Source organism: Ostrinia furnacalis, unplaced genomic scaffold, assembly GCF_004193835.3.
Source record: "Ostrinia furnacalis isolate ACB-3 unplaced genomic scaffold, ASM419383v2 OfSCF0924, whole genome shotgun sequence".
NCBI classification, from domain to species: domain Eukaryota; kingdom Metazoa; phylum Arthropoda; class Insecta; order Lepidoptera; family Crambidae; genus Ostrinia; species Ostrinia furnacalis.
Window position 1 is genome coordinate 328118 of NW_021131163.1, and position 12820 is coordinate 340937.

General features: G+C 36.3%; 1 protein-coding gene across 5 annotated transcripts in view; it reads right to left on the reverse strand.

The window, feature by feature from the left end:
- Positions 1-9867, reverse strand: part of Nlg3 (Neuroligin 3) — an 80386-nt gene extending 70519 nt beyond the window's left edge. For 2 of the 5 annotated variants that reach the window (XM_028301477.1, XM_028301473.1), the window contains exons 1-2: positions 9743-9867; positions 8315-8877 (exon numbers count right to left, since the gene is read on the reverse strand). In XM_028301477.1, coding sequence (XP_028157278.1) covers positions 8315-8768 — 454 coding nt within the window. In that variant the 5' untranslated portion in view covers positions 8769-8877; positions 9743-9867. Of the gene's footprint in view, positions 1-8314; positions 8878-9244; positions 9297-9742 lie in introns of those variants that run through there. The other 3 variants (XM_028301474.1, XM_028301475.1, XM_028301476.1) reach the window with 3 other exon arrangements.
- Positions 9868-12820: the final 2953 nt, after the last annotated feature.

Consider the following 12820-nt stretch of genomic DNA (forward strand, 5'->3'; position numbering starts at 1 on the left):
AATTTGTTGGAAGGTCGCGTCCTAACAATTTTTACTGACCATAAACCACTAGTATATGCATTTACTAAACTCAATAATAATGATAAGGAAAGTCCGAGACGAGTTCGACATCTTTCATATATTAGCGAGTTTACTACCGATATTCGCTATATTAGCGGACCGAATAACGTAGTGGCAGACGCATTATCACGTATAGAGACAGTAGATTGTCCTACAGCTCTAAATTACACAGACATTGCAAAAGAACAAGCTAACGACGAATACCTACAGCACACGTTAAAAGTTTCGGATAGTAACTTGCAGTTTAAGCAGTTTTATTTGCCTAGCTGTGAGGAACCTGTTTATTGCGAAATGTCAACTAACAAAGTCAGACCTTATTTACCGAAACAATATAGGCAATTAGCTTTTTATTCTGTGCATAATCTTAGTCATCCAGGCATTAAAACTACAAAAAATCTAATTAAACAAAAGTTTTTTTGGCCTGATATGAATCGAGATATATCAAAATGGGCTCGTGCATGTATTAATTGTCAAAAAGTGAAAATTACGAGACATACTGTATCTGATGTAGGACAGTTTGGGCGACCTGATCGTTTCCAGCATTTACACATAGATATAGTAGGGCCTTTACCAATTTCGGCTGACGGTTATAGATTCTGTGTAACGATGATAGACCGATGTACCGGATGGCCTGAGGCATTTCCTGTTCAAAACATTACAGCGGAAACTATCGCTAGAATAGTGTTTGAGGGTTGGATATCTCGTTTTGGATGCCCTTCAAAGCTTACCAGCGACCAGGGTAGACAATTTGAAAGTGATCTTTTTAGACAGTTAATGAAATATTTGGGAATACACAAATTGCGCACGACACCTTATCACCCTCAAAGTAACGGCATGATTGAGCGGTGGCATAGAGCACTTAAAGTGGCTTTGATGGCACGCTTACAACGCAACAGTTCTTGGGTAGACGAACTACCAGTTGTATTGTTAGGTTTACGCGCCGCTACTAGAAGCGACAGCGGTGTAAGCGCAGCTGAATTAACTTACGGCAAATCAATTCGATTGCCAGGCGATTTTTTTGAAGATACTAAATTTTGTGATACAGATTCAGAATATTTGCAGAAACTAAGAGATAATATACGTAACCTGAATCCGAGACCATCGAGTCATCGTAATTCACGTTCTTTATTTGTTCCTAGTGATTTAAGTACTTGTAAATATGTGTTTGTTCGGAATGATTTAATGCGCAAATCTCTTCAACCCCCATATGATGGCCCCTATGGCGTCATAAGTCGGAGAGGCAAAACATTCGTCATTAAAATAGGAGAAAAAGAAACTACTATTTCAATGGATAGGTTAAAACCCGCGCACATTCTTAGTGACCATGATTTAAACGATACTTTTGATTCTTTTACTAATTCTAGTAGTAGTGATAATAACGGTAGTAAGAATACTAGTACTAATAACGCAGACACTTCTAGCAAAGTTCTAATTCCAAAAACAACGCGAAGTGGCCGCGTTATCAATAAACCGGTGCGTTTTGACTTGTAAGTTTTTTTCTTTCTAAGTAGGTAGAGCGGCTCATCGTTACTTACTTAGGATAAGTTTTTATAAATACAATGTTCTAATGTTTTTACGAAACATGTAAACTATTATGCGTATTATTAATTAGCTATTAGTTTATTAATTTAATATTGTATTTTTATGTACTTACTTTATACATGGTTTCATGATTTTTTACTTTACTCTTTATTCAAATTGATTTATTGTATTTTGTTTGGCAAAACATTTTTGTTATTTTGTTTCTGAGATGTTTATTGATGTTTAGTAATTTGTAATTGACATTTTTATATTGTATAATGATAGGCACATACAACCTTTTCTTATGTTTTTACTTTTTACTTAAACTTGCGCATTGCTTGTATTTTCGCAATGGACCAAGTGTACAATTTGATTGAGCGTATTATGTCTCTAGATATTTTTAATTGACATAGAATTTTGTTTTATAATGTTGTTTCAAATATTCATTATTTTTGTTATTTACTCAATCAAGTGTTATTGTGTTTTATTTTTTGTATAAGGAGGGGAATGATGTAGGTACACATTAATCAGAGTAATAAATTAACTTTATGAATGAACAGAGCGTATTGAGTAGCGTCCTGCGTTCCCACATCATTGCCCAATACAATCAACAATAGAAAACAATAGTTATACTGTTCCTTGTATGTGTCGGCCAGTTTTATTTTAGTCGCAATTACACCTTTAAAGAAATCACATGTTTTACTGTTCCAACCTTCTGACGTACGTTTTGTGGACTTAACAGTAATATACCTGAACATAACGTATATCAATATAATAACGTACATCGGGTATATAATATTAACGTACAATGGACTCACTGAATTATACGATTGCTTTAAAAGAACGTCTATCTAGCGTAAAGAAACACCTTAAATCAATCATAACAAAAAACAAATAATTTGTCATTGGCTACTAATAGTCTCCACAATGATCTTCTAGAAAAATCTTGGAAAGTTATTGTGTGAACCAAAAACTTACACTAATCGGACATTAAATAGATGTTTTATGCATATTTTAAACACAAAATGAAATAAAACGAAAATTTCTGGCTTTATAATAAAGCAAAATAAAAAAACCTTTTTTATTTATAAAATTATGAAAAAAAATTTAAAAATATCTTTTATTTATTTTATTCGTAATTATTTTTTTCAAAACACATCAGACACGCTGAGTAGTAACTCAGTAATTACGTAGTAGCGTAATTATCACTTTTGAGCCCTATTTCTGTGTTGAATTTATAAAGGCTCTGTTCTGAGGGGATGACGTCTTCAAAGTTCGAAAAGTATCATGTAAATCAAGCTCTAATTATCTTTCTGCATTCTAGAGACAATGTGCTACTTAATCGTCATATAAATATTTACTCATTTTGTTTCAATGTTGTAAAAACCTGTTAATAACATGTTAGGTGATGATAAATTAAAGTATGCGTAACTAACACCCTGGGGTAAATTTCTGCCCCACCTACCTGTACAAGCCAAACGGATGATTTTTTTCACATCCCGCATCTACGAGCTTAAAGCGCACACTCTGGATTGAGAATACACAAAACGACATTGCACTAGCTACGCTAGAAAAAAATATATGACAATTTTTATGCGCCTGGGGTAAAAAATTACCCCACGGTGTTACTTAAGGGTTAATTACCTACAAGTTAATGACAAGTAACTTAAAAATTGTTTGTTACTTTCTATGCTGGTCCATAGTGGCCAATATTCCAGACGCATAAAATGGAAAATACCTGTCAAGAGCTAAAATGGTCATATGAAAATAAATTATCTACCAACAAATAGCAGGCACACTGCACATGGATATTGTTGGTAGCGAATGAAGCACATGCGAGGAGCTGAAAGCATAAACAGTTGACATGCGATATTGCATGCTCGGCCGCACAAAGGCCCGACACTTCATTGATCTTCGCACTTTACAGCTGACGGCTGGAAGTGATCGCATATTGTACACCATATTCATAAATTGGAATAGCAATATAAATGGTAATTTAATATGGAAATTGCTATGAAATTATGCCGAGTGCCTTTGAAGTTATGATAGATTCCAAAAAAAAGTATACAATTTGTATTTAAATGCCTTAAGTCCCGCTAAGTAAAACACCTATAAAGTAATTAAGACTTTATAGCAAAACAATTTATTAATGTCTTCCCATTTCCCTTTTACTCCTAGGTATGTATTGCCTTTCTACCACTTAAGTATTAATCGTTAACTAGGGAGGTGTAAACAACGCATGCGTTCTCGACATTCACTTTAGTGTTTCAGAATTAGGTAATTCATAAACAATCTACTATATAAAAATAAGTCGGGTTTTCCTCCCTGACGCTATAACTCCAGAACGCACGAACCGATTTCCACGGTTTTGCATTCGTTGGAAAGGTCTCGGGCTCCGTGAGGTTTATAGCAAAGAAAATTCAGGAAAAATTTCAACAGAAAAGCGGGAAGGGGGTAAAACGGGATCCACACCTACGAAGTCGCGGGCGGCCGCTAGTCAATTTATATAATTTACTAGCTGTCCCGGCGAACTTCGTACCGCCTTAGCGTAGAGATTTTCTTAATATTTTTTTCCGTAAGAACCATCCTTGGTCTTCCACAAACATTTAAAAAAAAGAATTATCGAAATCGGTTCAGCCGTTCACACGTGATGCCGTGACAACGCGAAACGGGTTTCATTTTTATATATATAAAGATAAACATCGAAGGTGCTTTCGCCTAGTGTCAGCGCATAATGCACATCGTGAAAACAAATGACAGTCATCGCAATCATCCGAACGAGTTACAAGTTCCAAAGATCATCAAGCCCAGATTTTCCGGCGATTACCATAACAATGTCAGAATTTTTCCATTTTTCCAGTTCCTACCTTTTTTATCTCGTTCGCCACGCAAATACAGTTTATTTCCGGCTGTAACAACCTTAATTGCTTCCGCTCCGTATCCAATTAGGCACATTCGTAAATTTTGTAATAGGACGCGTTTAGGGTCCAGTTTGGAAGTGATAGGTTGGATTTGCGAAGCAAATGACCTATGGGAGAGGTCAAACGGGAATTCTGAGTGGTTTTTTGGAAAATTAAAAGCGGAAGAGTTAGTTGTTTCATTTTCACGGCACAAATATGTAAAGTGTAATATGGTGCTATTATTTTAACAATTTGTTATGAAAAATGTTCACACAATATCTACAAATGCTGCATCATACAACACTGTCTGACCATCTCTCTTTGAGTTGTGTGGTTTGAGTTTGAGAATTTTTAAGCACTGTGCACTTAAAAATAAACCTTAATAAAAATTCTACAATCCTAGTAATATTTTAATTCCTCTGCAAAAACAAATTTCAAAGTCAATTCGTAACTTTACATAAACGTTCCAACGAAAGCTACGAATTTTAAGCCGGAAAGAGAGTCGCTTTCCTTAACAATTCCTTATTTAAATCCTCCTAATTAAAATATTCATAACACATCACAATACCACCGTGAGAGTTGGGCTCACGTTTGCACCGTTTTTAATTTTCGTCCGGGCCCATTGAGATTTTTTTTTTTCACCCGGTCCTTTTCTGCGGGATGAATGCGATTTACCAAGGACGATACTCTTTTGAAAATTAGCCCCACGTCCTTTTTAACTGAAATATAAATCAAGTTTTTGTTCAACCACGCCTGTTGTAACCATTCGCGTTTCTGCTGGAGAAATGTTATTTTTGCCTGTGAAAAGCTGGGCATGTAATATTTTTCGTCTCTAATTGAATGATGTATAAATTGGGAGATTATGTATCTTTCCTTAACATTTCATTCATAATTTCTGTCCTCCATCACGGTAATACTATCTGTACAGTATTCCAACTTGGCCATATTTTTGAAATAAATGTCATCAGCCGCGCGGTACGTCACCGTATGACAACATGCGATAGGGCTGCTCACCTACAGTACCCATTTTAATTACATCTGCGTACTTAGAATTTGTATCTAGTTTTGTGATTGTAATTTTTTTTGAGACAAACAAAATACTTTGTGAATGGAATAGGATAAAAATGCGTGTTGTTTTGTGATTAGTAGATTTAATTTTAAAAACTACTAAAATAATTTTGAAAATTTGCTAAACATAATAACCTGTTACTTTAATTTCAGGCGGGCAAAGTCGTGGTGGTATAAAACCAGCTTTTGCCCACGACTAAACTTGTATAATCATTTTTGATAGTTAATGACTAGTTTTTGACCAAATTGACCGTAAATGACGGTCAGTCAAATTCAATCACTAGTCATTTTCAACACTAGGCCACCGACGTCTGTTCAGCACATTCGTGACACCCCCGACTTTTGCATGTCGAGCGCATACCGAGATTTGAATTTCGAAGGAAAGCTCGCGTTTCGTCCGTTTATATGAAGTTACAATACTGTATGATATTATTACCGTGCCTCCATTCATTGTGATTTTGTAATCTGAAATATTATGTTTAAGATCAATTACATTCAACAGACACAGCTTACTTTAATGCTGTTTTTATCAAAAGTAGAAAAACAATGTTTTAAGTTTTATTCATCATAGCGTGTTAAGACTCTCTATAGGTACTCCATCCATCTATCGGTCGTGTATTCGATTCCCAGTGCGTAAACCCTCCTCGTACAAACTAATCCATTTAAGAAAGTTTTGCTCCATGAAATCTAATGCCTAGTTAATGTTGTCAGTTGTGTTAGTTCTACTGATAAGATAAAAAAGAGTAAAACCTTATCAGTATTCTGCGGTTCACCCTCTATAATATTATTTCTCTCGCATTTACGACATTTTATTTTATCTCGTCAACCATAATACCTCTCACGTGCTAGTCTAGAAACGCTTCGATAAAAACTAATCCATAAAAAATAGGTATCTTCCTTGTCACGAAAGAGCTTTGTATCGGCACGACCTAATATCAATAATGCTGCAAAAATATTCTTAAAATGTTAGGCTCAAAATACAGGATAAAGCTTCAAGAATTTATACGACGAGCGATCTATAGAACGAGTACACGAGTAATATACAGTCTCACAACCTGGTTGCAACAAAATCTATTAACAATTAATGCATCTAAAACTTCATACATTATTTTTAAAGCGAAGAATAAGCACATACCTCCATTCAACTCATTGACAATCTTCACTACATCATTACAAGAAAAAAAACACGAAAAATATTTAGGTCTTTATTTAGATAGCCACTTAACATGGAACGTTCATATTGACCATATTAAGAAAAAAATTTCCGCATTAATGGCTTCTTTACGCCCCATAGTACGATGCATACCCCGCAAATCAAGATACAATATATACAACTCACTTGTAAAATCCCACCTAATATACCTTGTTGAAATCTGGGGTAGTGCTTCAAAAACAAAAATATCCGAACTCCAAGTCTTACAAAATAAAATCATTAAATTATTATTTCATTATCCGTACCTCACATCCACTTCCAAGATTTATAGCGAAACACAAATTATGAACATTAAAAAATTATTTATGTATTATACCTGCCTGCTCATACGCAACGTATTGAATAAAACCATCCATACGTCGCTCACTCTGATGACGCGGTCAGAACAGGTTCCGAAGCGCACGCGCCGTCGCGTCGCGCTAGCTATTTGGTTCTACCCAAGATACGCACAAATTACGGCAAGCGAATGCTTAACCCCTAGGGGTTCGCAATTCGACGGCAGGGGGTTCGCGACAAGATTAACGTAATGGTGGCAGAATTAAGGTTGCGTGTTCACCTATGTTTTTACAAATAAATGATTTGATTTGATTTGAAATATTGTCCAAAATTACTCGTAAAATTGACACCATTTGCAACAAGAAACAGGCGTACACATCACATATTAAAATACATTTCTTTGGCATTTTGTTTGGTACCTTTTATTGAAATTAAAATCTTATTTTTCTTCTTTTGACTATTGTCAATTTTATTATTTTCTTTGGGGGCAGGGGGGATTTTATTAACTAGAAGGGGTTCGCTGTCACTTGAAAACTTTAACTGGCGTTCGTGGGGCCGAAAGTTTGGGAAACTCTGACTAACCAAACAATTTTCGGGTTTGACACATTTATCCACCCTGTATATTTTGCCTGTGAAGCTAAATTTAATATTATATTCCCTACTTTGCCTTGTTATCTTAACAGAAGGGAACTAAGAACATTGATGTACGAGTTGCTTTAAAATGAAAAATGTTCTCGTTAATAGATATTTGTGATTGATGAGCCAATTAACCGTTCATTTACTTCGAAAGTTTCTTAAACATTTTGAACGTAGGTATTAGCATTTTACTTATAAATAGCTAAAATGTTTGCTCATTCCATTTTATCAAAAGCTTGGAGTAAACGTTGAAATTGGAAGGGAAAAGTAAGTAATTCTTAGAATATATTACTGGTACGTTTTATCGTAAAATATTGAGATTGATTCCACCTTCAATAAGCGTGAAAAATGTTCCTCGGCTTGTATTATTATTTGCTTAGGTTGTTTACGTTATAATTTTAACATGTTGTAACCGTAAAACTACTTATTGCTCCATATCGCCAGTTTGGATTACACAAAGATAATGTAATTAGTGTATGGAAGAAGAAGTTCCAATATACCTACTATCAACTTAAACAAAAGTACAGTTGATAGCACATCCGACTACAAAATAGTGAATCACATAAGATGCCACAGTGCATAGCTTGAGCTGGTGTCGTCTATACAATATTAGTGATATAAAAATTTAAGGAAACCTCACCTTGAGCAGGCGCGTAGATATTCAAGTACAAACAATCTTCCGACTGGTTCGTCAGAAACGGCAGTATCCTCTTCAAGTACTCCAACCTTCCTTTTGATATCCTCTTCAGCACTGCCGTCTCATTCCTTATATCTGGAAGAACTTGTGGGCACACTGGGCTGAATTCTTCAGCTATTTTCACTCCGGACCACTGTGCGCCTGATACAGGCGGCATAAAGCGTAATGAACCCACTGGGGGCGATGCGTATGGGACACCTCGGAAGACTTCTACTGGTTCTAGAAATCTCGATTCTGGTGTGACAATGAAACCTCTGATGTCCCCATATTTGGTTCTGACTACTCTGGAACTAATGAACTGCTGCTGCTGCTTCTCGTCCATCGTTGTCTCGCCGCTGACCATCTTGGAAGTGAGCGCGGGAAGCGTGATGAAGTGAACTATCATCAGTATTAACATCTTTTCGCTTCCAGCGCCAACGCTCGAGGTGTTGTCCGTTGTTGCTCGATGCTATAAGTCGACCATTTTGTGAGGGAGGTCTCTTTTGGCGGACCATTTACTGGACTATCTGAAACAAAAGAATTCGATTTGAATTTTTTTTAATGTATGTTCATTGTGGATGACATTTATTGATTAGCATTTTGTCTGGTACTTCTTACATGTGATCATCGAGACAGTTAGTGGTCTCAAGTACTTGACCTTGGCTGTGTGTGTAAATTGTGTATACTGTACGTATATATGAATGTGAATGTGCACACTGTACATGAATAACTTCAGCCATCATAGTCTCCTTTCACTTTTCACCTAAATGTGACACTAAAAACCTCTTCCAGTGGACCCATTTCCTAATACAACAAAAAAATATCGGAAATATTTGAACTTTGAATGTTTTGACACGTTTTATCAAACAACTGATATAGTCACGCAACTCATACATTATCTGTATTCGGTTCGCGAGCGCTGCTCACTCCGCACGCTCGTCCAATCAAAACTCGAGTGTTATTATATTCGTCTTAATGTCGCCTTTTGTTGCGTCACGAGGTGATTAACTATGCGCTGGAGGATTCTTGCTAATTTGAGATAGGGGAGATGATTATGGTATTGTTTTAACTACATGTGTAGTTATAGGTAGTAGGTAGATACCTATTTAAGGTCACCTCCAAAAGACAATAGTAATTTAATGAATAATTTACAAGAAACATGAATTGTTGATAACCTTCACTTCAATTCAACTGGCATATTACGAAATAAGTAGGTATCTAGCATTTATAAAGCTTGCATTTTTGTATAGATATTTGCTGAAATACAATGTATTTTTATACCCTCTCTTCTTTAGGTAATGTTTTTTTCTCATTAGGGAGTTGACCTCATTAATTGCGAGTAAACAAAAAGGGTACTTAAATACATTCGGATAAAAAAAGTAAATGACTTACATAGCAACTTTTACAAGTTTTGTATTGGGTACATAGTAGATTTGTTGCGGAGAAAAACTCTGGAGCCGGTTTTGTAAAGTTGTATTGTTACTACACGCAGTAGATGTTGCTTGTACATTGCTTGGTTCGAGAGGAAGTGAAGTGTAAAATGGTCGCACTCGTGCACAGCATGGACGGACGCGCGCAGCGTCATCTATGATTCCTTAGATAAATCATTTCGTAAACTGTTAACGTACTGTTAGTTCGGTAAAGCAAGGATGAATCTTAGATGGCGCTTTACAAACATTCGTTTTATAATTATATGGGTTTGGAACAAGATTATTAAAATATACATAAAGTACACAAAGTATCTAAGGTATTTTTCAGTTGACACAATAGCAACATTATAGCCCAATTCAAAGTTTCACGGACCATAACATTCTACAATTGTAGAAGTTTCGGGCAACCATTTTAGACTTTACACATCTGACTATGTTAGTGGCCCATTCTGTAACTTCCCACGACTTAGGGAGCTCACAGACGAGCGACAGTATACCGGTGACTGCTTGCGACTAAGTTGGTGACGATCGGCGACAGTCGCCGACGATAGGACGGTATTCAAATTAGACGACTGTCGCCGATGCAGCGCGAATACCGCCGATAGTGGTCGACAGTCGCCGATGCATCGCGACTCTCGAAGACGGGTAGTCAGTAACGTATAGTAGAGTCATAGAGTGTCAACCTGTCATGACAGCGAAAGGTGCGAGTCGCTGAGAGTCGCTGACGGTCGCCTACCACAATCGCAAGCAGTCGCCGACACAATGTTGCTCGTCTGTGAGCTCTCTTAATGTGCTCCACACCAATAAAATGTTCGGACGATCACAAGAGATATCTCAGACCATACCAAGTTATTGGTGCAATAAATCTATGCAGATAAACACACAAGTAAACATATAGTTTTCCTCGTAAATGTCCTTTACAAAGGCGTCGCTTCCTTCTGGCCTCGAGGCAGGACATAAAACGTGGAGATAGGGATTTTGTGAATATTTATGGGTATGGATGGACGGCAAACAAGTGTATTGAGCGTTCGTTGTGTAATCAGGGTCGCGGTTTAAACTTACAGAAGAATAACGACGCCGTAAGCAATACATACATACGTCGTATCTATTCTTTCTAATGGGAGTAAAAATAAATTTCGTAATTTGAAAGTTGGAAAAAGTGGAGTTTCCTAAATTGTTAAGACTAGAAATGATGTAATCTTCATAATAATTCAATATGAAACACAAATAACATGTTGAAGATTTAATTGCTCTAAGGGCTCTTTCCCACAGCAATCCAGTTTTTCGGGAACTAGTAATGCAGGGTCGTTGAAATTAGAATTCCGAATTCTAGCGATTCGGTTTTTTGCGGGACACTGCAAACGGAATGTTCGTATGAATGTTAATATTAAAATATGTACCTATTAATACTAAACCGGATCCTGCAAAAAATAGTTCCTGCCAAAAACGGAATGTCTCCGTAGATAGAACCCTTAAAAATCCTTTTAGTTTTTTTCCGTTATTTCTTGTATTGAAATTGCTTTTAAGTTAGCAAGTCATACTATTGTAACTTAACGTTAAAATTATATTGTCAAGTAAACTAAAAAATAAAGAAAAATCAAGTTCGGCTCATTACCTTAATTCGACATTAAAACTCGGCAGTTACACGACCTTCACATTACACGCCAAAGTTCGGCCGTAACAAATTCTAAACTAATTTCGTTCATTACCGGAACAAGTAATTACTTCCAATTAGGTACTTTTCTTTACAAGGACACAGTGTAGATCTAAGGCCCGCCATACACGGACAGCTTGAAGCAGCTAGTATCCGACAGCTTCAAGCTGCAACTGCATAGCAAACTACAGTTCACTACGTACACACATACACGGAACCGCTCGAGCAGTTACAACTGTTTCCGTAGTTTGCTATGCAGTCGCAGCTTGAAGCTGCCGACACTAACTGCTTCAAGCTGTCCGTGTATAGCAGGCCTAACAGCTATTCCATTATGTAAGTCGTAAACATAACATTTATTTAGGTTCGACTCAGAATTAATGTCGCCATAATGCTAGATGACAAAAAATCAATTATTAAAATTTGTCCGTCAGACAGATAATTAAAAAAATAATAGACGTATTTACGTATTTTTTATTACCTTCAATAATTAAATAATAACAGTGCTACATCGAGTTGAAATAGCGCGTTACGTCACGCCTATGTAGATTGTAGATGTTATACTTAGAAGTGACGTCACGCGACATTTAATTTTCAACTCAATACTGTAATTATTCGATTATGAAAAAAAATTAAAAATACGTGTCCAATATTTTTTTTATTATCTGTCTGACGGACTAAATACTTAGAATTTCGATTTCATTACCCAGTCATCATCCCGAATGATCGAATTTTTTTTTTAAACGTAAGCAGTGGCGAGGCGTCTATTGGTAAGGCTCGTTGTACACGGTCTTAAGCAACTAGTATCGACAGCTTCAAGCATCGACTGCATAGCAAACTACTGTTTTAAACATACACACATACACTGAACCGCTTGAGCAGTTGTGACTTCAAGTAAGAGTGGTCCGTATTATGGTGATCACTGGCTAACCGCTCGAGCTGTCCGTGTATGGTGGGCCTAAGACGTATAGCTTTAGCATTATTAAATGATCTAAGTATCTTATTACGATGCATAACCTAGCAACGATGAGAATAAAGATTTTTGTCAATGTCATGAAGCCTAAAGTCGCTGACCACTGTCTTGGGATAATACATTTACATTCCAGAAAAAAGAGTACTGAAAAAACGATTCATTCATTATGTATTCAATTTAATATTATTATACAATGTTGAAACTACTCGTATCTACAATTTGTCGGCACTATTGACAAATTCTCAGTGATATTAGTTTCAATACATGTTTCTAATCGTTTATCTTCAAAGATACACGTGTACTGGCTTTTCTATCCTTACAAAGGCTCCCCTAAATTATAGTAATCTGTTTAACTAAGACCTGTCAAGGACGAATTGCCGGCTATTTAACATTTTAAATAAAGGGGAGCATGTTAA